Source organism: Equus przewalskii, chromosome 1 (genome assembly GCF_037783145.1).
Source record: "Equus przewalskii isolate Varuska chromosome 1, EquPr2, whole genome shotgun sequence".
Classification (NCBI taxonomy): Eukaryota; Metazoa; Chordata; class Mammalia; order Perissodactyla; family Equidae; genus Equus; species Equus przewalskii.
Window position 1 is genome coordinate 80,212,109 of NC_091831.1, and position 25,614 is coordinate 80,237,722.

At 42.2% G+C, this 25,614-nt stretch overlaps 2 protein-coding genes and 1 long non-coding RNA gene across 26 annotated transcripts in view; 2 read left to right on the forward strand and 1 right to left on the reverse strand.

Moving 5' to 3' along the window:
• Positions 1 to 87: 87 nt before the first annotated feature.
• On the reverse strand, positions 88 to 16,322 carry ARV1 (ARV1 homolog, fatty acid homeostasis modulator). 2 transcript variants are annotated; one of them, XM_008524802.2, is made up of 6 exons: positions 15,983 to 16,322; positions 9,350 to 9,469; positions 7,405 to 7,558; positions 4,507 to 4,731; positions 3,543 to 3,689; positions 88 to 590 (listed from the first exon to the last, which is right to left on the reverse strand). In XM_008524802.2, exons 1-5 carry the CDS (start codon positions 16,190 to 16,192, stop codon positions 3,547 to 3,549), a joined length of 852 nt encoding a protein of 283 aa, XP_008523024.1. In that variant the 5' UTR covers positions 16,193 to 16,322; the 3' UTR covers positions 88 to 590; positions 3,543 to 3,546. The 2 variants fall into 2 exon arrangements, with proteins under 2 accessions (XP_008523024.1, XP_008523023.1); XM_008524801.2 differs by lacking the exon at positions 88 to 590 and adding an exon at positions 1,393 to 1,435 and having other exon boundaries at positions 15,983 to 16,227.
• LOC139075048 (uncharacterized) lies at positions 586 to 1,685 on the forward strand. Its single transcript, XR_011525078.1, has 2 exons — positions 586 to 1,344; positions 1,396 to 1,685. It is a non-coding gene; the product is annotated as an uncharacterized lncRNA (long non-coding RNA).
• Positions 16,323 to 16,376: 54 nt separating the features above from the next.
• TTC13 (tetratricopeptide repeat domain 13) overlaps positions 16,377 to 25,614 on the forward strand; it is a 79,619-nt gene continuing 70,381 nt past the window's right edge. For 20 of the 23 annotated variants that reach the window (XR_011525060.1, XR_011525004.1, XR_011525006.1 and 17 more), the window contains exon 1: positions 16,468 to 16,735. Coding sequence is in view for 12 of the 23 variants with exons in the window: in XM_070568977.1 (XP_070425078.1) it covers positions 16,468 to 16,735 (268 nt within the window). In the remaining 11 variants the exon portion in view is untranslated. Of the gene's footprint in view, positions 16,736 to 25,614 lie in introns of all 23 variants that reach the window. The other 3 variants (XR_011525023.1, XM_070569029.1, XM_070568967.1) reach the window with 2 other exon arrangements.

Below are 25,614 nucleotides of genomic sequence, written 5' to 3' on the forward strand. Positions count from 1 at the left end.
TACTGATCTTATTTATTGTTGAATCAGCCAATTTTAAAGATGAACTTAGTTACAGGGGAAGATACTGAACTGAACATTTAGAAAAGCTCAGTTTATTTTGACTTTATTAAAAGTGTTTCTATTATTTGAAGAACACAATATATTATTTAAAGACATTATTTAAAGCCAGTAACTTAACATTTAAATTAGAAAGATATAAACATGTCAAAGGAATGAAACATAGGTCTTTTATTATGTGTGAATCATGAATCCACGTTCCTCTTTCAATTCAAATGCTTACCGGAAGTTATCTATAACGTATATTGCACTTCTTGCATACATCAATCCCTCTACCAACATGCCTCGTGTTTGTGTGAGTGTTTCAGTGTGTGTCTGTGTGTATCTGTGTGGGGTGTAGTGGCTTCTTGTATATGGGGGGTGAGGGGTCGCAGGGCTGGGGTGTCCAATGCCATAACCATTGCTTTCTTGTTCAGGAAGTGTATCCGAATCCTTGCTTCATTTTGCTCAACAGAAATGAGGAGCTTGGTTTATATTTTCTGTCTTCTCTTTTCGAATGCAGCTGGTCATGCCACAGATAGTAAAAAATAAAACTGTGGATAATAAGAGAAGTATTTAGAATGGTGCATACAATTGAAAATCAGATCAACAAATACTAGGGCAGGCCCTGTAGTGTGGAAGACACAGAGGAAGCTCAGGCATGGTTTCTCCTGGCACTAAACTTTTAACCAGGTTGGGGGAGTCAGGCATAAACACATGGAATTTTTTTTTGTTTTGAGGAAGATTAGCTCTGAGCTACCATCCACTGCTAATCCTCCTCTTCCCACTGCCCCCCCCCACCGCCCGAGGAAGATTGGCCCTGAGCTAATATCCGTGCCCATCTTCCTCTATTTTGTATGTGGGACACCTGCCACAGCATGGCTTGATAAGCGGTACATAGGTCTTCGCCCAGGATCCAAACTGGCAAACCCAACGCTGTCAAAGTTGAGTGTGTGAACTTAAGCGCTGTGCCACCGGGCCGGCCCCAACACATGGAATTTTAATAGAAGACATAGACAAGTATAAAACATGAGATAACATAAAAGAGGATAATGGTTTTCAAATGGCTGTTAGACAGATGACCTTATTTTCCTAACCAGAAACTATAATGGGTAGCTTGACAGGGAGAAGGCTTATGGAAGCGGGGGCAAAGTATCTGGCTCTGGGACAGTCTCAGAAGATCCAGGACACATGACTGCTGTGGTGTTGAGCTGGGCACTGGGAGATCCAGGGAAGGAATGAGCAGACAGACTTGAGTTTTTGGAAAGTCTTCATTCCACAGAGAAGCAAAGGTGATTATCTGGTTAGGCGGAGAAGAGGCCACTCAGGGCCTGGGAAGAGCATAAGACATATCTGGAGATGAGAAGAAGACTCCAGTAGAAAGTGGGTAGGAACATGCCTGTGGAGAAGAATTAGGACAGATTATGGGGGATCACACTAAAGCTTAGAGAAAACTAAAAGATGTTTCTCAGGAAGAGCCTAGAAACTCTTGTGTCAGCAATAAGAAATGATGCAAAATTTGGAGAGATATCAGAAGTGCTGGTTTATGAAGATTTATGTGGCAGTGGTACAGGTTGAACGCTGGTGAGGAGATTACTATAAACTTTTAAGTGGGAGATAATGAGGACTGAGCTGGGTCTGAGTGAAAAGATGATAAGGGACATTTCCAGAGAAAAGCTATCAGGAAAGATTCTGTTTTGGTGGGTAGAGGGGGATGACACTGAGCTCAATTTTAAAGGTAATGGCAGGGTCATCCTGGCATCATCTAGGAGCAGTGGAAGGGCACAAGGGACCTGGCAGAGGGGGAGAGCTGGAGGCGTTAATCTGGAAGGAACAGGGCCTGGGAGAATGGTTCACGCTGTGGTACTGCCAAAGCCGAGGGTGTGGACAGCAAGAGAGAGAAGAAGAGGACTGAGGACAGAATCCTGGAACAGACAGGGCAGTCGGTGAAGAAGAAAGACCCGACAGAAAGGGAACGGCAGCCTGTTTCAGAAGGAGGGGCTCTGAGCCAGCAGCTCCCCGAGCAGAGCTCAGGAGAAGGAATCTGCAAAAGAGCTGGCCCCTGGCTTCCCTCTGAGTTTTAGGAGTGCAGATTCAGGAGGCTATGGGAGAAAGTAAGTTTTACAAAGAGGAAAGGTGGTGAAGAAACAGGCTTAGACAGACTGTTCTAGAATAAAGAGCTGTGCGTGTACACTGGCAGAGGGGAAGGAGCCAGTGTAGAGGAGGGAGGGTAATGAAGAAGCAATGCCTCGGAAGACCCGGAAAGGACGAGGATTAACTGAGCACGAAGGGAGACTGAGGCAACAGGATTGAGGATGTGGACAGGAGAGGTGGAGAAGGCAGAGCCACGATCTACAAGGATACGTAGGAAAGAGGAAGAGTGTGGCCTCAGCTTTCTCTCATGTGGGTCACGGACGCAGCCCGTTTCCTTCAGCTACAGTCTGTTTCCTACTCGCCTCACCACCTGTACCCCCTCACTCCCCAGTCCAGCCTTCGAGAGTCCGCTCCAGGATCCTACGTCTGAACACAGGCTGCAGGGAGGGGCAGGCTTTGACCCAGAAGTCTGACTGTGACCAGAGGGAGAAGGACATTTACAGGTTGGAAACAACCCCAGAGAGGAAGCTGAGCACAACTCTGAGACATGAAGGAAGGAAGGAGGAAAGAAGACCGACGGCCAAAGAAGTTCTGAAACGGAGAAGAAGGAGGCTCAAGGAGTTTGTAAGAGTCTCGATTCTCAGCAACGTGAGAGCAGACATGGGAGTAAGGAGCACGGGCAAAGTTTCAGAACAACAGCTTTAAGGCCATTTGCTGGCAGGTTCACCAGAGGTGACTACAAGACAGAGGAGCAACACAGAGGTCCCGACGAGGCTCTGTGCATACGCAGGGGTGGGCTGTGCAAGCAACACTCGCCATGCATTATGGAGAAAACAGATGGGGAGCCTCACCCAAACAGCTCTAGCAAGGCATGTGTGATGGAAGGGCAAGAAGCTGATGGATTTCAAGGGACTAATGGAGAATAACTCAGCAGCAGCCTACAGGTGCCAGGCGTGGTTAAAAGACAGGCAATGTAGGTCAGAAGCAGAGGAAAGGCAGAGGTTAAGGGACTAGAGGTAAAAAAGGTAGCAAGAAGCAGGGGTGGTGGAAGGGAAGGAGTAGGATGTTGGAAAAGGGTAGGAGACAGTTGTCAGTGGTGCCAATTGCAGAGTCTGAGACCTCAGTAGGAGTGAGTTGGAGTAGAGGTGTTAGAGAAATTGTGAGAATAGGGCCCTAGAAGCAACAAAAACAAAGATGCTGATGTCACAGAGGACGACAAAAGAACCAAAGTGAAGGACCCTGGGAGACATACTAAAGTCCTTGAGGGAGACGGAGGCATCTAGAGGCAATTAGGTGCTGGGGGGTTGGGGGGGGGGCGGTTATGGAAGGGCACACATTTATTTTACAACAACATCTGTCTAATTTGAGGAGGATACTTGTCTGAATGCATGAGCACTAAGATGCTTTTGTACCTCTTCAAAAGTCTTGAGGTTTATAGACGGCACAATCACTTCCAATGTCCCATTCTATCCTCTGGAAGAAGTAGACCATGGTGCTTTCCAGCAGTAAGCCACTCAAGATGGCCAAAAAGGAGAGCTTTCGGTTGATGTTTAGGGTCACTGGAAAAGAAAAAGCAACTAATAAGTTCTTAAGAGTTTAATTAAATGATATTGGCATGTAAATCACGCAGTAGTATGAATGGAATTGTTCTGTAAAGCTGTTTGTAGAAAATCTCTCTGTTCTTATTACTCTGTGCTGTTATCTCCTCCCGCTTTTCCATTTGCAACGCTTTGAGAGAACCAAAGCACCCGCTTATAACAAAAACACTAAGCTTCTCCTCCTCAAAGACACAGATTCCCATGAATATTACCGGCAAAAGTAAAAAATATGTTCTAGAGTTATAAAGACAAGAGAAAAAAAATTGCTACTCTTGGTTTTACAGTTTACAAGATGATAAATGTTATGATAAACATTATGATAAGAATTATCAGGTTCATTTAAAATAGCACTTCTCACAATGTGTAGGGAAAATGAAGACACACTGCTTCTCCCTTCCTTGGTATAGCAGCAATTGTCCTGAGGCAAGCAGATACCTGGCATCCTGTCCTTGCCTGACAACTGCCCTGCCATGTAACTCTGGACAAGTCACTACGAGCTCATTCATAAAGTGGAGGTAATAACGGCTGCTCTACTAACCCCACAGGATAGAAACAATGCATATGAAACCATATTGAAAACTAAAAAGTACCATGGGGTTTAATTGAACAAATACTGAATATGTGCTATGTTTGAGGCACTATAGAAATGTCAGGCATTGTTATCATTCTGTAAAGAATTCCTGTGTTTAACAGGTTATATAAAAACCATGCTCTGCAAACAAGCTTTAAGTTTTTATATGGGTGAAAGCTGAGAAGACAGAATGAAACATAAACATACCTCTAATTGCCTGAAAGTTTGATGTAAGGACAAATACTTTAATGAGTCTGAGGCACAGGGGTGTGTAGTCATGTTCCCAAATGACAGCTGGAATCAGCAAGAGTTTTCCGTAGCTCGACAATAACAATGCTTTCAGCAGCAAAACGAAGTTGGGTTTTTTTTCCGCTGTCATAGGTCGCACTACCCACAGGAAAGTAAAAATGCCAATAAAAAAGGCAGTTTGTTCTAAGGAGGAAATGGAAAATAAAAATATGAAGGTCTTTATCCAAACCATATCCCCCCAAAAACAAATAAACCACAATCCCAAAATACAACTTATCAGATGACTTCATAAGAAATGCTTTATCAAGATAAAATTTTCTTTTTTAAAAAAAAAATAATAACCCCCTGCCTAGTGTGTCAAATCCTGCCGGTATGATTTCAGAAACATATTTCAACAATTCTTTCACGAAGTATTTAATCATCCGCTGAAGAAAACATAACTCCATTAGAATTCTAATCATCAACCTTCTGAAGTTCCTACTAGGTAGTAAGATGCTGTTTCAACATCTTCAGTGTTAGAGCTCTCACAAAGAATAAAACAGGAGAATGGGGGCTGTTAATCTGAGAGATGGGACCCATCTTAAGAATTACACATGAAGACATGTTTTTTGTTCATTCTTCCACTATTTATTGAGTGCCTATTATCTACAAGATTTTGAACACTGTTACCTAAATTGAAAACTTCCCTTATTCATTTTACAAACTTTTCGAGTGTAATTCCTTATCCTTCCAGGAAGTATTCAGAGACAGCGTCCAGAGCAGAAGCAGCAATAGTTCCGCTTGTGTCCCAGGGTCAGAACAGAGCACGATCTGTTCTGTTCCCATTAACCAGGAATTTAACATTTCTTTTCACTGCATTTTTATTTTTATTAAGATTGTTAGTCCTCTGATTACCCAGCTGCATTCATTATGAGTAGTCTGTCCCTAATTGTATTTTTTCCCATAAGCTGTGTTATTTAGGTTTCTGCAGAATCAAGTTTTTCTGGAACACATATATCATATTATAGGAGAAACAACAACCTTCTTCCTAAAATGTTTTATAACTCAATATAGCCAAACTAAAGAGGTTCCAAATATAGGTGATTAGGATTAATAACAATAATTGAGGACGGTTGATCTGCATGAAATTGGATATATTCCTCAAGGGAGACACGTGCTCTCCCTGCAAAACAATTGAAGGCTTGTCAACGGCAAGGACCTGCTCAACAGGCAGACCTTATAGCCTGGGTTTTGGACAAAAAAGTAATAAAAGCAATAAAGAACTCGCTAACAAGAAGGACCATGGAACCACAGCGTGTTGTCCCCTGCGCTGGGGATACATAAAGGTAGCCCATCCTGCAGAATGGAGAGCGAAGGGTTTCTTGCCCTGGATAGAAGGGTGGACTAGATCAACTTCCACATCTTTCTAACTGAGAACTCGGGCGATTTATGGAACTGCACCAGCCCCTCGGGCTCAGCACAATCTTTCACAAGGTAGAAGTTACAGAGCCCTCACTCCTGAAGGCTTTCAAAGATGAGGCAGATTCAGCAGGAGCTGCTGCCTAGGCACAGAGTGCTGCTGTGTAGAGAGCACCCGGTGGGGAGCCCAGAGCCCGTCCCACCTCAGTGCTGACACTAGCCTGCTGTGGGACTTGGGGAAAACCACTGGCCCTTCCTACTTCTATGTTTTCCACAGCTATAGATACGGGAGAACCCCCAACCTACCTACCAGAGAGGATGGATGTGAAAATTGAGCTGATAAAACCACAAAAGCACTGCTTAAATTATAAAATGCCATATTTATGTAAGAGATTTTTTATAAGTCGTTTTAGGGGTTTGTCACCTAATTATGGATCAGATTAAGACACATAAAAAAGTTAAGTAACAGGAGAAAGACATTTCTGATTGAGGGTCAAAATATCCACTATAGAGTAGGTGCATAGGAATTCCAAACTATTTGAAAATAAGCTTGTTTTGTTTATATTAAAAATTATGTACATAAAGGAGTTTATCTTTAGAAACTTTAAGAGGCTTGTTTTAAAGCTTAAAATTACATTAGGTTCTAGTTCTTGGCTTAGGGGATGCATTCATGGTGATGGTTTTTAATATTATTATGTACGTTTGGGAATTCTCAGCATATAGATGAATTCTAAAACCACAGGACTGCCTGAGAGGACCAAGGCATGAGGGCAGACAGAGAAGAAAAGAGAATAAAAGAGAACACACAGTCCAGAAATATGAGTGAACTGGAGACTTAAGATTACTAAAATAATGGTTCATTATAATCAAACAATTTTAGAAGCAGAGAAGCACCGAAACCAGTAAGTAATAAAATCGTTACAGAAATCAGTTCCATACAATTCTGACCTAAGTCACAAATTCAGATTCTGAAGAAAAGCAATTTCTGAATGTAAGGATTTTAGAAAGTCACCAGTTTTCCTGTGTGCAGTCAGATAAATAACAAGTTCTCCCTATTAGTACATTACATTAGTACATTAGCATTAGTACAATACATTGGATAATCTCTGGAAATTATCAATCTGTTTTAATAAAGATGGGACCTAGGTAATCTTCACATTGGATAATCAACTTAAATTTAGGAATTTCATCAACAATATTTTATCTCAAAATATTTTATGAAACTCTCTAATCTGATAAGCATAACTACTTCCATACCATACGTGTGATAACAAAAAAGTAAGAAAGCAGATAACTTAGACGAACTCACCTAGCAGGTTAGTGGTAGAGCTGAAAATTTAGTCTCAAGTCCTATATCAACTAGCTCCTCTTACCAATGATTAAGACCACACGCCTCACTTTTAATCAGAAGAGTAAGTCCTAGTTAACTAAGAATAGAAAAGCATGGCTTCTTCCTACCTAGAGAAGCAATTGCAAACATTCTATAGAAATCCCACTCCTTGGCATATCTGATGAAGTCATCAGGATCAGTGTTCTGGTTTGAATCTTGAAGCTGCCACCATCGCAGGTATGCTTCACAAAGCAAACAAAATATGCAGAGTTTTCCATGCATCTGGTGGTCAAAAAGACATGGCCGTTTCATTAGGTAAAAAAACACTCTATTGGACGTAATACCAGTAGGCACAGACCTAGAATCACTGCTTTAAATAGTAGTTCACACTTCGTTGTATTTCCAACATTTGTCCTATATACAGAATCAAGCACAGAATTTATGTGACTAATGGACAGGTGGAAGTAGCAATAAGGGAACAGGTTTAATTTGAAGATTCCATATCTCACAGGAAACTATTAGTCTGAACACGAATCAAAAATTGCTCCTAGGCTGAATGTAAAAACTAATATATAAACTAATATATTGAAAGACAGCAACTAAAGGGTGGCAACTCAGCTGGAGGTTCTAAAGAGGCTGAAATTTTGGCAAAAACAGAAAATACTAGGCAACAAGAATTGGCTTTTTTCTATACATTTCTTCTATAGGTTGAACTTTCTCTGTTACTATAAAGTGGGGCAAAACAAGGGTGTACGCAAACTCAGTGCAGTCCAGGGACACTTATCAGTGTGAGCCGCTCAGGTTCCCCTAGCTGGCACGCTGGTTCTCCTGGCTGCACTCTGGAATAGCCTGGGGAGTTTTAAGAAATACTGTCGCCTGGATCCCATCCCCTAAAGGGTCTGATTTAATTAGTTCTGGGTGAGGCCTAGACTTGGAAGGATTAACAGCCACCCCTCCCTCTCTCCCAGGTGATTCTAATGTGTACCAAAGTTTGAGAATCGATACTCCAGTAATTTAAAAACTGCCCTCGTTATTCAGCTTGGGGAAGGGAGCACAGGGATAAATAAACTGCACTGTTACTGTCCATGTTAGCTCAAATTTAGGGTTGTCAGATTTAAATATGAGTTTCAGTTAAATATGAGTTTCAGATAAACAACAAATAATTTTTTTGTATAGGTATGTTCCAAGTAATATTTGGGACATATTCTAAAAAATTATTCATTGTTTGTCTAATTTTCTTTTTGTAAACAAAATTATTTTATCGAGGTCACACTGGTTTATAACATTGTGTAAATTTCAGATGTATATTATTCTATTTCAGCTTCCGTAGAGACTGCATTGTGTTCACCACCAAAAGTCTAGTCTCCATCTGTCATCATACACATGTGTCCCTTTACCCTTTTGCTCGCCCTCCCCCACCCCTTTCCTCTCTGGTAACCACCTATCTGTTATTCTCCTTATCTATGTGTTTATCTTCTAATACAGGTGAAATCATCAAATTTAATTGGGTGCCCTGTGTTTTGTCTGTCAACTCTACCCAAACTATTAAAGAGTTCACAATTCAATACACTAAAGGAATATTTTGAAAAATCCAACTTTATAAATTAGGACTTTTCTGATTAAGCTCAATGTTGTTATTCACCTCATGCATTTCCTCAACAGTGGAGTATAAAATGGGACAAATTACGTTTTAAAATATTTTTCTTTTAACGTTTAGTTACCTTTTTTAGGTATAATTCTCTCCCTACCTGGATATATTTAATTTTCTTCTGTGCCAAATAATTGATGTCTGTTTCAAAAAGTAATCTACTAAAAGGCAATCCAGATTATGGTTTGTCAGTTTCTTACCGGTGACCACATTCTTAAATATTCACTAGACATTGTACTCCTTTTTTAATCAATGCCTGCTATTTCCAGAAACTTTCATACATTGCTGAGATAAAAGATCCACCCTCATTACAATTTCTTTTTTTAAATAATGTTCTTTAATTCTGTTCACACTTATTATTATTCTTTTAAAATGAAAAAGCATCATCAAATAAAATTAGAAAATAAAAAATTATCACCACTTACGTTTATTTTAGTATTGAAAAGAATATGCCTGTAGGCCTGGGCTTTGCATAAAATAGCATTAATCAAGATGATAACAGGATCATACTCAATATATTTGTCTACAGGTTTCTGACAGGATTTCTGAAATAGTGCAAGATAATATTAGAACAAGCAAATTTATACATTCTGAAATCTTAAAGGATTTCGAAACAGCAGAGTCTACTTTGGACTTACATAGTAAGAAGGTCATACCAGCATTTATTTAAATACATTTCTATTCAGATACAAAATGTACATCTATATAAGGCCTGATTTCAGAAGAGACCAAATATAATCTTCTAGGCTAGAAATATTAATCTTTTAATCTCATATTTAAGAAGCTGAAAAGATATTTGATTTAAAGACTGACTTTAGCAGAAAAGTATTCCAGAAAATTCTACTTTCAATCTGTTGGAATTGCTAAAAATAAATTTATGAAATACTTTCATTGATAAATTGTTGCGTGTTGGCTAGATGGCCCCCAATTTTGTGGTTCTTGAAACATGATCTAGAGAAAAGCATTCAGAAGAGAAACTCTGCACCTAGAGCTTCCAAGAGCTACAAGTGGGTACAGAATGGGGCACACAGTGCCATCAATCCTGGTGGCAGATACCAAAAGAAGCTTGTTTTTTTCTCCGGTAACATTGAAAATATGGAAAGAACATGGTCTTTCTCTGCTACCGTAGAAACACCAGAGAACACTGGGCTGTGTGTGAGGAACTAGGTTGCGCAGCCCGGTCCAGATTACCCAAATCAAGGCTCCTGGGGCTCCCAGCAATTCCTATTAAATGGCTTTTTTTTTTGACATGGGTGATTACAGTGTTATCAAATCCCAACACCATTACAATATATAAAATGCAGATATACAAGAACAAGCTCATTAGAAATGTGACATTTGAAACGGTATTAGTTACAAAGTTGCATCAGGGCTACTGTTCACTGCATAAACTAATGGCTATGATTCAAACAAAACATTTTGAAACTATGACAGATTAAAACGGAAATAGAAGTGATGGATATGCAGACATACAGGATGGCCTTTTAATTACGTCACAGTGCTAGAAGAAAAATGAAGTGCACTGAAGAATTTTAACCCTGCACTCCAAACGTCATGAGAAATTAGATCCACTTCCAACTTAAAGAGTTTCTTGACTTCATTCACGTCATTACAAGAAATGAGTATGTTTTTGAGTCATCAAGTGAACCAATGAAGGGAGATGTGCTATTACTTCAAATTTAAATCCACCAAACAAAACTGAGGCATAAGAGGTTCATAATTTTGCAGTTTTTTAGCTGAGCAAAGAGTAAGCTGGTGTCTAAACAGGAGCCACAGAATCAGAAATTCTATATTCATGACAAAGAGCTGTCTTCTAGATCCCTTCCCCGTGCTACCCACGTAGAGAACAAGTCTTCTCTCTATACAAACATGACTGGAAGACTTGAGATGCTACTGCATTTTAAAATGAAACTGCTGACTGGCCAAGGGCCCTCTTTCTGTCCTTTAAAAGTTCTCTAAAACCCATCTTCAGACAGCATCACAAGTCTAAGATGGAATCCAGACAATTTTTAGAAAGAGGTAGGCAGAAAGCGGAAGCAGGAGACACAGCAACTCTCATTTCTTTTGCAATCACTTGTCTGACACATGTGTTTGGAGTGGCTATTACATTCATTATGACAGCTCTCTTAGCCATTTCTATGGACCAGGCACTTCCAAGGTATTAGATATACACCTTAAGACATGAATCTCTATCCTCAAGGACCTTATGGTTTAGAAGGGGAAGACAAACAAACATACCACTCTAAGTGCTACAGTGGAACGAGCACAGGGTGACGTGAACCCAAACAGAAGGGGCAGCTTCTGGTGTCACATGCCATGCCCATCTTCCCTTCCTAGCATTCTGAGTATTTTATAAACATTGAGAATTCACTAAGTCTGCTGGTTCCCTCCCCATCAGTTTAGGCCTAATTCTTCCTTGTTCTGCCTCTATTATTTGCTTTTCCCTTGAGAGCTTCCCTCATTTTGAACATAAAGAGGAAACCCACACACACGAAACAAACCAATGTAACAAAACATCCTATTGGGAGATAGCAAAATTTAGTGGATATGTTTTCTTATTTTGGCAAAATTGTTCCATTCCATATCATTTATGACTTAATATATTGACAACTGTCCTGAAAGAGAACGTTGTCCTCTAAGAAATCACTACAGCACAGGAACCATGCACACCCTGGGAACTCGAACATCGCTTCCACCACCTCGATCTTTACAAAGCTAGGACTTACTTTCTGCTGCTCTGTTCTCCACTTCCCTCATGAATCACCTCTCTTTCAGAATATAAACTGACCAAACCAATTTTTTCATGAATATTCTTGCTACTGTTTCCTTCCATCATCTCTAGGACCATCCCCTTCCCCACTGATTCTCAAATCTGTGTAATTTTAGTTCCACAATAAGCAAACACATATCTTAAAAGTGGAATCCACGAGACTTTACGCTCCTCAAGGCCAGGGCTGTGTCTTATTTATTTTGCATCTGGCACCCATGGGTGGAAGCTCAGCACTATAGTACTGCACAGAACGGAAACTTGCAAGAATCTCAAAGGAATCTTGTTTTGTTTTGTTACCATAATGAATTTATCAAATATCTGAGCACTTAAAATAGGCCAGGCACTATAGGATACTAAAAGCCTTATATCTTTAAGCATAATCATGATAAACTGTGAAAAGCCGAAGCAGAGGGAGTAGCTAAAAGCAAGGGACATGCTTCCAATAGATGGGCGAAAATCAGGGAAACAGGAAAGCTGGGGGAATGGCAGTGGAAAAACAAGAGCAAAGAGAAGGAGACTAGGATGAAAAATACAGGTACGAGATCAGGCTGAGTATACTGTGGACTCCAAACTTGGCAGGGAAGAGACCAAAGGACACGGGAGTTAGGCTGTAACCACTGAGAAACTCTGGACAATCTTTCATAACAAATAGCCTGAAGTCTAAAAACTTTTTACTTTTTAATCTGAGGACTTGGAAAGCCTCTAAAAAATTAATTATTTTAAGGTTTAATTTTCAGAGTCTAGCATCAACTAAATGATTTTTCCTGAGTAATGCTATTATGCATATTACTATGCATTAGCATGATAAAAACAAGGATATTACATACTCTATCTCATTAGGAAATGACAGTGTACAATAAAGAACCCATGATGTACTGTACCACCATTCACTATTCCAAATATAACTCTAAAATCTCTCTCCTGGGCGAGAGAATGTATATTTTGGGAGAAAAAAGTGGGGGAGGGTGTAGCTGTTGACAAACGGCTATCCAATAACTATTTTGTCTTTCCATAAATAAAGGTATAGAGAAGCCAGCATCTGATGATTAGGAAAGGGATTTTGTTGTTGTTAGCTTAATGCTAATAATAATAATAATAATAAAAGGTTATTTTATATTATTAAAGATCACTAACTAAAATGCACAGACAGTTACCAGCTTTTCTTTGGACAAAAGACTATTCACAGTTATGTGGTTGTCATATTTCAAATGGACCATTTAACTGGACCAGTCCAAAAGTCATTAAGTTTAGACCACGTTATAACTTACTGTTCTTTCCCTCGTACCAGAATGGCCAAGGATATGATTATCTAAATGCCTAGGAATCGTTCATGCAACAAATATTTATGGAGTACCTACTATGTGTCAGGTACTGTCCTGGGTGATCCAGTTCCATTAATGAATAAAATACACATACTCTCCGTCCCTTTGTAGCTTACATTCCAGGGAGAGGACAGGCAAGAAATAAAAAAATGTCAATTATATAGAATATTAGAAGATGATGAGTGGCATGGGAAATGATAAAGCAGGGAAGGGTGATACGGTGTACCAGATTTGGGAGGGGGATCACAATTTTTAATAGGCTGCTCAGAGTAGGCCTCTCTGATAGTCAGAAAAAATACTTGAAGGAGGTAAGGGATTAGCCATGCAGACGCCTGAGAGAAGAGTGTTCCCGGCAGAGTGCAAAAGCCTTGAGGAAGGAACTTGCCTGGATTGTTTAAGAAACACGAGGAGGCCAATGGGACTGCAGTAGGATAAGGGAGGGCGAGAGGAGCAGGAGACCACATAGGGCCTTATAAGCCAAGTCAGGGATTTTGGCCCTAATTCTGAGATGGAAAATCACTGGAAGGTTTGACCAAAGGAATGACATAACTTATCTTACATTTTAAAAGGATCAATCTGACTGCTGTGTGAAGAGACTGAAGAGGTGCAGGGGTGACATAGGGAGACCAGCTGAGTTATGATAACAGTCCAGGTAAGACATGGTCCATGGCTTGGACCACGGTTGTAGCACTATAGGTGGTAAGAAGTTGTGGATTCTGAACATAATTTGAAGATAGAGTAAAGAGGACTTGCTGAGTAACTGAATAAGGAATGTGAGAGAGAGGAACCAAGGATAACTCCACAGTTTTTTTGGTCTTAGGAACTAAAATGGTAGAGTTGCCATTAACTGTGAAAGTCTGAGGTGACCATTGAAATCCAAGTGGAGAAGTCAATTAGGTAGTTGGATATTCGAGTCTGGAATTTAAGGGAGAGGGTCAGACTGGAGGTATACATTTTGGAATTGCAAAAATTTAGATGGTGTTTAGACCTATCAGTCAGAATGAGCTCTTTGCTCTTCAAAGGAGAATGGGTAGACAGAAAGGCGCACAAACTAAGTCTTAGGGTACTCCATGGTTAAGAGGTAAGGGAGGTGATGCAAAACCAGAAAGGAGATGGAGAGGAAATAGCCAGTGAGGTAAGAAGAAAACTAGAAGAGCATGGTGTCCTGACACACACAGACAGCGTTTCCAGGAGGAGGAGGTCAAAGGCTGCTAACAGTTAACTGAGAATGGACTAGCAAAGTGGAAGTCAGTGGCGATCTTAACAAGAATAGTTTCTAGTGAAATGGTGGGTGGGAAGAAAGTCTGTCTCAAGTAGATTCAAGAGAAGCTAGGAGAGGAAGATAGTAAGATAAGGATAGCAAATACAAACATATCTTAAAGGATTTTTACTGACAAAGCAAGGAGAAAAAGACCAGGAGGGAAAGGAGGAAGTGCGGTAGAGAATTTTTTTAATGGTCGGAATGATTCAGAAGAGAGCAGAAGAGTACAGTCACGCATTGCTCAACGACAGGGATATGTTCTGATAAATGTGTCCTTAGGCGAGTTTGTTGTTGTGCAAACATCATGGAGTGTACTTACACAAACCTAGATGGTACAGCCTACTACAAACCTAGGCTATATGGTAACAATCTCATGGCCCCAATGTTGTATATGTGGTCTGTCATTGACAGATTATGCAGTGCATGACGGTACCACTACAGGGATGTCCTAAACTAAATGGAAGAGGATGAGATCTAGTGCACAAGCGGAGGCATTGGCTTTAGACAGGTAAACGAACAGTTCACCCACAGTAACAGGAAGAAAAACAGAGCATATGAAAACGAAGGCTAGCACTGCATTTATGTGATTGCAAAGCTTCTGAAAATTCTCCTTTGTTTTCTTAGTGAAGCAGGAGAGGATACATGAGAAACTTGAGGAGAGAGAAAGTATGTGATGATTGTTCAGAAAGTGGGAACTAGTGAAATATAACGTGAGGCCAGATGGCATCAAGGGCCTACATGAGGTTACGGGTCATGAACTTAAGGTGTTTCTTTCCCTAGCAATGTACAACTGCAAGGGGGTAGGGACAGTTCAGGCAATATGCTGGATTTAACCATGGCTGAAATTTTGCCAAGTGAGGGAAACCGTTTAAGAGAGGAAGATGAAATCGAGGGTGCATACAGCAGTGATTATAATGGCTGACAACAGATTAAATAGCTACACATTCATACTTTGTCTACTCTCTTTTATATTACTACAGGCCATGTTTTGCTAATGAGGATTATTACTAGAAAAACATCAGCAGATCAGAAATGGGACAAAAACATACTGACTACCTATTATGTGACAGGTTCTTTGCTAATGCGCCGAAAAGAAGGTCTAATTTTGTGACTTTTTAAACATAAGATCATTCTTTACAAATAGACTATGACCACCTTGAAAGCAAAATTTTTACTTCCTGATTTTTTATTTTTGTAGCACCAACGTCTAGCATAGTGCTTTGTGCACAATACTGTACATTAATAACCACGATGGTGTAAACCTGAAAAAAAAGTATTCTAGGAGCATTTAATACGGATTATGGAGTGTAAGGGTGGTAACGTGTCTATCAAAGGGAGAAAAACTAAGAATGAAATAGCTTTGGTGTGAACCATAATGCCGATCTTTAAATTTCTCTGCACAACGCCTACATCCATCTCCGCCCGAGGATCCGTTCGCCCAGGTAGGTCTCGCCAGCAAACGTGACTGGTAGGAGAAAAGCGCTGTAAGGCAGCGAGTTCTCTACCACTATAGGTATTCATGCAAAGGTTCGACTGACCCCCGGTGGGAATGTCAAGCATCTAAATGAAGACTGTATTAGAAGACCCAGAAACTCGTTGATTTTTATCACCCTAAAAAGCTCATACAGATTCTATCGTCTCTCATGGTCCCCAAGTCTCACCGCGCCATTTTCTACCCAAGGACACCCCACACCTGACAACTCACGCAGATGGTTATCTTCAGCACGCCGTGGTTATAGTCTCGGTACAACTCATTAGCCTCTTGGTTGCATTCGATGCACCTGTACTGGCAGGAGGCCACGGCAGCAGTAGCAGTAGTAGTCGTTGCCACCCCATCCGTGTTCCCTTTGCCCGCTGTCACCCCTTCCGCGGTCCCCTTTCCCGGTCGTAGCCCACTCCGCCCACCAGTGCCCATTTCCACGCAACTGCAGCCCAGAACTTCCGATTCTGTGCCGGGGAAAACGTCAGACGTCACACCGGAAAACCTGCACAGCGCGGTGCTTGCTGGGATGCGTAGTCCCGGTACCGGAAAAGGCGCCCGAGTCTGGCCGAGTTGGGACTACAACTCCCATCAGGCAATGTCACTCCCCTTCTTCCGCCTTCTTGCCACGGCCCACCTGCCCGCCGCGGGTTAAGGCTGGGAGGCCGCAGTGCGCGGCGAGGGCCGCCGCACATGCGCCTTGAGGGAAGATGGCACCTGCCGGCTGCTGCTGCTGCTGCTACTGTTGGGGCGGTGCTGTGGCCGCTGCGGCCGCTGCCGGGCGCGTCTTGGTGCTGCTGTTGCTGGGGGTCCTGTCCGCCTGGCCACACCCTGGCGCCCTGGCCACCGAGCACTACTCGCCACTGTCTCTGCTCAAGCAGGAGCTGCAGCACCGGCAGCAGCAGGAGGCCCCGGCGGGCGGCGGCTGCAGCCCGCAGTCTGGGGACTGGGGGGACCAGTACTCGGCCGAGTGCGGCGGTGAGTGGGCGGCGGCGGGTGGGCGTCCGGGGCGTCCCTGGGCGCGGGGGCCGCGGGGCCGGGCGGGGCCATGGGGGCTGCGGGTCCCGGGGCCGATGTGCAGGCCGCCCGGGCCTCGCCCCAGCGGCCGCGGCGTGTGCTCCTGCGGGAGCCGGCTCCGCGAGGTGTCACCCCGGGGCCGCTTCCCGCCGCTCACACCCACGCCGCTGCGCGCCCTTCTCTCGTAGCCGCCCGGGGGAGGGCAGTGAATAGAGACAAGAGCTGACAACATGCTCTCCCAGCCAGGTTGGCCTCTCCGGAGTCCTAGCAACTGTCGAAAGGGTGGAGGAAGAGATGGCAGGTGCCGGGGCAGCCCCGGTTCCTGCTCCGGCCCCCGTGGGTGCCGTTGGAGCAAAGGAAGGACCGAAAGACCGAGGAAGGCCAGGCTCACCGGCGGGGCCCGCGACCCGAAGAGGGCTGCCCGGTCCTTCTTAGACCTGGAAATCAGATTTCCTGGTCTCCCGAGTTGATGTCTTGTATTAAACATAGCCTCTACAAATTCGATCCCTGGAAAAAAGGGAGCAAAAGAGCAAGCCCATTTAATCTGTCGTTGACATCTTCCTTCCAGTTGCTTAAGATTGATCTGTGATCTGTCAGGTGTCTCCCAGAGGGTGAAAAGGGCCCTGCGGGCCTCTAGCCTGTGTGTCAGAGCTGTGTGTCTTGGCACTAGGCCAGCTCATTCATTAAGATTGGGCGCTATTGGCCTCAATTTAAGAAGTCATGGCAGATGCCTCAGGGGCAGAAAACATGTGTACGTTTTTTATTTGAAAGTTCTATAGTGGATCTTTTCACCCTTCAACCCTCTCCTCTCTCCTTCCCCTCTCCTCTTCCCCTGTGTGAGTTCCCTTAAGGCTTACTTTTGAAAAGTCTGGGTCTACCCAACTTCCTAGGAGGTGGCTCGTTCTTTTATCGCCCAACAGCAGTTTAGCATTGTGTACTTAGGAAGACAATGTGTTTTGTGGTTGGGATGAGATGTCAAGATTAGCACACTCTGATTTCCTTTTAGCACAATCTGACTTCCTTGAGGAAGTCTCGCTCATTGAGGGCTGTGTGACTTCAGTATTTGGTAATAGGCCATGGCTCGTAGCAGCATAAATAATGTGGCCGGCATTGCATAGTGGAAAAAGAGTGGCTTTTACCTCTGTCACTTTCCGTGACTCTGAGCAAGTTAATTGCTTGTCTTTGCAAAATTACCTCCTCTGTAAATGGAAGACACTCTTACCTAATTGCAGGGTTTTACTTTTTTCAAAAGGGTGCCGTGAGGAAAATGAAAAATAGCTAACGTACGTGGAGTGCCTGCCATATGCCCGGTGCTGTTATAAGAGCTGCATGTTGACTAGCTTATTCTCTTAGTCTGTCAGAACACCAGTAACTCCTTCATTGGGTGGTAGCTTCTTTTGTCAGACAAGGAAACTGAGGCACAGTGAAAGCATCGCTTTCCTGAGGTCCCACAGCTGTAAAGGGAGGAGCCCAGGTGGTTAGACCCCAGACAGAGATTGTCTTAAGCACTAAGTGGTTATAGATAGGAAAACACATCTGTAGTATTCACTAGCATACGGTATGTATTGTGTAAATCGTCATTTCCTCTTTCCTCCTATAGTCAGTGATGCTTACTGGCTAACAGAGACCCAGATTCTAGGCAACGGAAGATAATCAATTTATATATAAAATCGATTGATATTATTATTTTAGGGGGCTCATTTCACTCTGTAGCCTCAGGCTTATGCCAGTGTTTAAGAGGCCAACTCTGACTTGTATTATGCTTTTCTCTCAGATAATGATAAATGTAAGTTTTCATAAACTAGGCATTTGGAAGACTCTTCTTGTCTATTCCCCCATTCCCTCACATATCGAGGCCATCATCTAATGTTCTCTGCTTCAAAGGATGAACACTGTATTACCAGGCTTTAAGCATAATTTATTTAAATGTTTCGATTTTCTTTCTATCTTCCCCATGTAGTACGTACTTAGTTTGGAATTTAAAATGTGCTGTTGCAAAAGAGCGGCATGAGTCTTTCGGTCTCCCCTGGGCTGACATGAATGTCCCAGTAGCTGCTGACAGGAGCTAAAGTAGCTTGGCTGCTACTGCTGTCACTCTAATAAATAATTCCCAGAGTCACCTGCTTATGCTTCGTGGGGCTCCAGCTGTTTCTCTTAGCTTTATTGGCTGCAGTATGTGACAAAAGCCATCTCTCGTGTGGCGGAGACTCCCAAAATGTCTCTCATTTCTCCCTTCTCATCCTGGAAAAGTAGATAGATTCTGGATCCCGTGAAACCTGCCCCAGATCCTCTCTGTCCTAAGAAGACAGATACAGGAACAGATTCAGGATTTACAACTAACAGTATCGTAGCTTGAGGGGCTCATGTTCTGTATCCAAAGCCCTTGTTTGATCAACATAAGGGTCTAGATAAGTGCAAGGATCCATAGCTAATAAGTTCTTCACAATTAAACAGACTGGACCTCACCAACTATGAATCATGTCATCGTCACTTGCTGGTCTATCCAACCACAAGCCTGTCGTATCCAGCCAGTTCCTATAAAGAGGGCAGACGCAACAGTACAGCCACTTTTTAGAAGCCTTCCTACAGCTTTCAGATTCAAATGGCTGAGTTGATGCCTGCTTGGAACTAAATCTTCAGACCTTCTGATGAGCTGTATAGTTGTTCTCTTAAGATGGAACCCCCAGTGATTGCAGGCCACAGACAACAGCTGGTGGGAGCCCATCGGTCTGGATAGCGCACAGGCAGTGGCTGGCTGCGCTGTGTGGACCACCATCAAATGGAATCCAGGGCCCAGGGAGCAGCCTAATGCTCAGTGGGCTGAGCACCCACCCCCCCCCAGGTCTAGCTGCAGAGGGGACAAGCATGGGTGATTCCTGGTGCCATAGGTCTGAGCCTGAGCTGTACTGTTCCCCAGCCACTTTCAACTTTTTCTCCTCCAGCACACTTCGACATTTCTCTTTTTATTTGAAAAGCAAGTATAACCACAAACTTCTGACCGTCTGTTTTCCTGTAGTGAAAATAATCATACTTTAAAAAACAAAATGAACACTGTAATGTACATGTTTTTCATAAAAATAAATTTTCCTTCCTTCCTTTGTTACCTTTGCCCTGTTTTTAGTTGGCAATTGTGGGAAGAAATAATGAACAGACGTTTTCCCCCAATTCTTTCCCTCAGTTTATACTCGTAAAGACTATGTACATTCTTGTTTAATCCTCTTGACACTGAAGTAGGTCCTGTTTTATGCCCATTTTACCTAAGGTGAAACTGAGGCAAAGAGAAGTTAGGAAAGGTTACACAGTGAAGCACAGAGCCAGGATTTGAACCTGGCCTCCTGCCTGTTTGTGCATTATCTCCTCAGTAATCTTTGCATATTGGTGTAATTTCTTACTAATATTAGTGATAAAAGTCCTATACCCTTAAGCTTGTTTGTTGAGAATTATATTCTTAAATAACTTCTCCTAGAATTTTATATTTACATATATACAAGCATGCTTCGCTGAACCTAATATTTTGAAGTATAGAGCTGGAATGTATCTGTTCTTTCACTGAAAAGCTCTCTGTGTGCCTACTAGGTGCTCCACAGTGTTCTAGACCCTGGGACTACAGCACAGCTGGCTGAGTTCCTCCAGTGGAACCTGGGTTCTGGGGGAGGGCAGGAAATCTGTGTATAATAGGCCTGGTGCTAAGTGCCTTGAGAATAAAAAGTAATGTGGGGATGCTACTTTGAGAGGTGGCCAGGGAAAGCCTCTGGTAAGTTGACATGAGCAGAAACCTGAATTGAATGAGATTTGGGGAGATCTCAGAGATGTCTTAGTTTGACACTCTAATGTTATAGAGCTGGTAAATTAAGGCCTAGATAAGTCAGAACTTATCCATTGATGTAAGAACTCAGGTTCTCCTCTGCTTTTCCTGACAGAGCTAAACTGCGTCTCATTCAATTGTGACAATCGTCTGTACTAAATGTATCTTCATGTGTTCTTTGCAGACAGTGTAAGATGTATTTTAGTAGTTCCAACATAGGCCTTTCCAGTGATTGCTTCAAAAATACTTTTATTTTCCATCTTTGAAAGTGTAGTATTAATAAAAACACTGAATTTGTGTGATTTTTTTTTTCTTTTTCTGCCTTCTTGAGACTCTGTCTGCTCCTAAATGACAGAGTCTTGTTCTTGATGTCTTTATGGTAGTTTCACCTTCATCTAACTGGTGCCATTACCGCTATCCATGCTTCATGCCTCAATCAAGTTCAATGATTAAATTACAACCTAAAGTAATTTTCTTTAGTTTGCGGAAATTAATAATCCCAGATTTGAGTTTATTTTCCCACAGTTCTTTGTGGAGAAAAGAGCATTAGTGTCTTATCTGTCTGATTTGGGAGTTGTTAATTGCCAGAAAAACAAGGAAGTAGCTAGGAACCTAGCTCTGTGTTTTCGACAAAGTAAGACTTCATCGTCAGAATATATGGTATCTTTCTTCATTGAGGAGTCAGTCATTTAAATACATGAAATCAGTCTTACTGCTCACAGCACTTAAATTATTGCTGTGCCTTAGAGGTGACAGGGAGTCAATAGAGGGAACTTTTATAGTGACAGCTGTTTCCTCTTTTGTTCTGGCTGTGAGGAAGTTAAGAACCACATTTTATGCTCAGTCATGTTTATGAGTCATTTTTGCTCACAGCAATTGTGGTAACCCTTACTGTTAGTATATTTGCTTGATCTTTTTTTCCCTTGACCCTGATTTTCTGAGTTTATCATAGTTTTGTGGCAAATCTCTCTCGATCTTTTTTTAAGGCATACGTATGCAAGTAGATTTGCCAGGGTAGAGCAGCTGGCGTATTTTGACCGTGGAGACTGAGGCATGGGGTGGTGAAGAGATTCGTGTATTGTTCTCTCACCTAGCTGTGGCACTGCTGGGAGGGTGGGTGCCTCCTTTGCTACATGAACAGCATCTCTGAGAAAGTCCTCTGGTTTAGGACTCGCTTTTTGCATCAGGAGCCTATAAGGATGATAGCCCATGGTATTTGCATACTTAGTAACTTTTTCCTATAGCTCTATTGTCATTGAGAATTACATTTACCTTTTAAAAGATCTATACACTGTAGACATGTTCAGATTTGGGGGATGAGGGTCATTTTTTTCCCCTTCTGGATGAGGGCAAAAGATAAATGTGGCCTGGGTTTTAGAATCTACCCTACATGGAACATGACTACAGGAAGTGGCAGAGGACTTTCTGTATAAAAACTTTTCGAGAAAGAAAAACTCCTAACAGCATATAGAGATGGCTTTGCTTCATTGCTATCGACAAAAACTTGACCAACTGACTGACTATTAAACTTCCCCTTTTCACAATGTGCTGTTTTAAAGCGGTCATCAAATCTTTTTGTTTGGGCTTGTTATCTTGCAGACAGAATAAATACAGAATTTACTGAAGTAGCAGAATTTTAATACTTCTCATTTTGGGTTAATACTTTCCAACGTTTTCCTTCTGTTATTATTTTTATTTTTACTTTTTATTGAAATATAACAAAGGCAGAAAAATGCACGTATCTCAAGTGTACAGCTCCATGCATTTTGATAAATTGAACAACTGATGTAACTAGAAAGAACCCCAGATCGACAACTGATATCTGTTTGTAAGCTTGCTAATATAGTCTCTCATTCTGTGTTACCCTAGTTTTTTTGGAAATATTTGGTATGGCTTTATTTCTGATTCAGGAACCAGGTGCTGGCCTTCTTTACATAGACTCTCAGGAATCGTCCATCTTCTGCTCGGCACCTCTTATACAAAAGACGGTTGACTTCTCTTGTGACTGTTTCTGGCCTGTGTTTGGGGTGTTCTCAGTGACTCGGTGTTCCCTCTCAGTGACTCGGTGTTCCCTTGTCATTACGGGTTTCACATCACTGCCTAATCTGCTTCAGCTTTCCCAGTCGAGTTGATGATATTTGACAGTATGTGTGGGTTTATGAGAAAGTCTTCAGCTCTTGAAAATACGTGCCACCTTGAGCATCTCATGCGTCTTCAGTCCAGTTTATAACCCCAGGCTAAGTGAATAGCCTTTGTGGGTAAGGCTGGCTGCCCAGTTTGTTGGCTAAGGCACCCTCCACCCTGTTCTATTCCTGGATTGGCGCCACATAATTTGCTTCCGTGCCTCTTTTTCCATTCTGTGCAGCTGCCCAACTCCTTTTTCTTTTGGTTTCATACATTCTTTACATGTTAATACTTTTATGTGGGTTAATACAGCTTTCATCAGATTACATTCATGCTTTGTTAAAAAGCCATTCTGTCTCTTTGAGATGGCGTTTGCAGATTCTTCTTCTAATGGATTAATTATATGTTGACTTTATAATCTAATTCTCAGTGGGCAGCTTCTTTTTTCAAGTTTTATGATAAGTGACACATCTCAGGCATTGATGAATAATATTTTATTAGAATAAAAGAAGCGTATAAATTCTTCAGAGGAGAATTTTTCCTGTCATTACTTTTCCTGTTGTAACACTCTTAAAGAAATTTACCACTTGAGACCATCGAGTAACGTAATGTTCAGTGTCCTCAACAGTGGTTGTCTTAACAAATGTAGAGGTTGATAAAAGCAAAAGGCGCTACAAGCTGATGCCATGTAGCAGCTCTTTGGCCTTCCGATGGCTCCTCCAGCCCCAATAATGGTGCCTGCTCTTCCCAGGTTCCCCTACACCTGGGACTAGAATTGGCCATATATATCTGGCACCTGACTTGCAGGTTTGAGTTGTTCGTGGTCAAAGCCCCATCATCCTTGTTCTAGGTGAACTCGGCCCACCATCTCTTATAACTAGAATGAGGTGGTCAGGAGATGAGTGCAGCCCAGCAGCTGTTGAATTCCTTATAAAACGTTTTCCTTCAGGGACTGGCCATGGGTTTGCTGTTTGCAAGCTTTCAGTCAGTTTTCACTTCCACACGTGAATGGTGACACATATGTCCTACTTCCAATGCCCCAATGCTGCCTTCTCTTGTCAACAGGAGGTAAGGCCCTCCTCTTGACTGAGAAAGAAGTGATCAGAAGAGAACTTCCCCCCCATAGTAGCTTTCCGTCTGCCTGCAGCTGCACTGATGGCTCTTGCCTTCCGTCTGGTGGATGCATGTCAGTGGATGGGTGGTTGGTGCTTCTGCCTGGAGTAGCCCTGTCCTTGTGCACAGGACCTCATCCCTCTTGTCTTCCATCAGCATACAAATGGTTGTAGTAGCTCCCATCTTGAAAAAACAAGCAACAAAGACAGGATCACACGTCTTTCCAGCCACTGCCTCATCTCTCTGCTTCTTTACAGCAGAATTCCTCAAAGGAGATGTTTATATGCACTGTCTCCACGTCTCCAGTTCTCTTTTGAACCTACTACTGTCAGCTCCTCATCGCTCCACCAAAAGCACTCTTAAAGTCAGCTGTATGTGAGGTTTAGGAAGAGAGGAAGGAAGTTTGATGTCATTGCTCTACCTAAGCCGTTTATTGCTAGGACCGAGCATTGGCAGAATGAGTGGTGACAGATGTACCATGTACCTTCATTGATGTGCTGTCCTAGAGCACAGAGGTGGCACGTCTTGGCTTTGCCATTTCTTCTTTTGTGCCCTTAACCACGTCCATTAATGCAGAGCTTATTTCCTGAGTGTACAGTGAGCCTGAGGTATGTTTTGCCTACCTCACAAGATGGAGGACCAAAAGAAATAATGTGTGTGAAAGCATTTTGAAAGCTGTAAAGTACTGTGAAGACCAAAATAAACTTAAGGAAAATAGGAAAACGATATTAGCAGGAAAAAACAGCAATTTTAGCCTAGACGTGTATACTGACATTCAACAATCATTTTCTGTGAACTGTGGGCATTATATCTTTTCCTCACCATAGCCCTCTGCGGGTATGTGGTAGTCGTTATTCTCATTTTGCAAATGAGGAAACTGAGGCTAAGAGATATTAAAGGACTTGCCTAAAGTCACACAGCTCGTTAGACATCTGATCCTAGTCAGTCTGCTCCACAGCCCATGCTCTGAACCACTCTGTTACTTGGCCTCTGAATTAATTAAATTTGAAGTCAGAGAAAGAGTAGATTTAAGTATAAGAGCTGGTTCTTTGAAAATACTGGTAAAGTTTAGAAAACTGTCTAAGCAAGGCTAATCAGGAAAAATAAGAAACAAATATTTGACTTTAGGAATAAGGTAGTATAATGAAAATCATATTAATAAATCTGAGTATAGCTTTATGGCAAAGATATAGAACAATTCGAAGAAACGGATAGTTCTTTAGAAAAAGGTAAGTTGCCAAGTTGATTCTCCCTCTGCCTCTTAGGTGTCTTGTCCCCAGCACAGTCAGCTCTTTCTTCTCATTAAACTTAAGCTTCCTACGCTTTCTTAGAGATCCTACCTATGTTCCCTGCTTAATCATCCACCATAAGTTAATGATTATCAAGTTCATATCTGTAGCTCTTATCTTTCTCTGGAATTGCCTAACTCCATGCACAACAACTTCCGTTTTAGCATCTCACGAGCACTTGACTTAACCCAGAGTGAGCTCTTTACTTCCCTCTGAAATCGTTCTTCCTAGTAACCTTCTCATTTCAGTTCATGGCACCACTCCTTTTCTGGCTACATAAACCAGAAACTGGTGCCTTTTTCCTCTTTCTATGCCTAATTTTTCTCAAAGCCCTGTCTTTTTTGCTTCATATGTCTTTAGACTATGACCCTCCATTTCAACCCAGTGGCCTCTGCCTTTGTTCAGACTTCTTTTTTTTTGACTGGTCACAGCCTCCCTGCTCCAGTCTCTGGGCTTTCTCTCCTCACACAGCTGTCAATGATCTTTCTTCCTGTTTAAGCCTTTCATGA

What these genes read in the sequence shown, in the direction of transcription:
- ARV1 (XM_008524802.2), bottom strand. Translation starts at nt 16,192, where the DNA reads ATGGGCACTGGTGGGCGGAGTGGGCTACGACCGGGAAAGGGGACCGCG. An exon ending in TGCTGAAGATAACCATCTGC is followed by an intron (nt 9,470 to 15,982) that starts GTGAGTTGTCAG and finishes GCACTATTTCAG; the next exon opens with AAATCCTGTCAGAAACCTGT. An exon ending in TTTTCAATACTAAAATAAAC is followed by an intron (nt 7,559 to 9,349) that starts GTAAGTGGTGAT and finishes TTTGACCACCAG; the next exon opens with ATGCATGGAAAACTCTGCAT.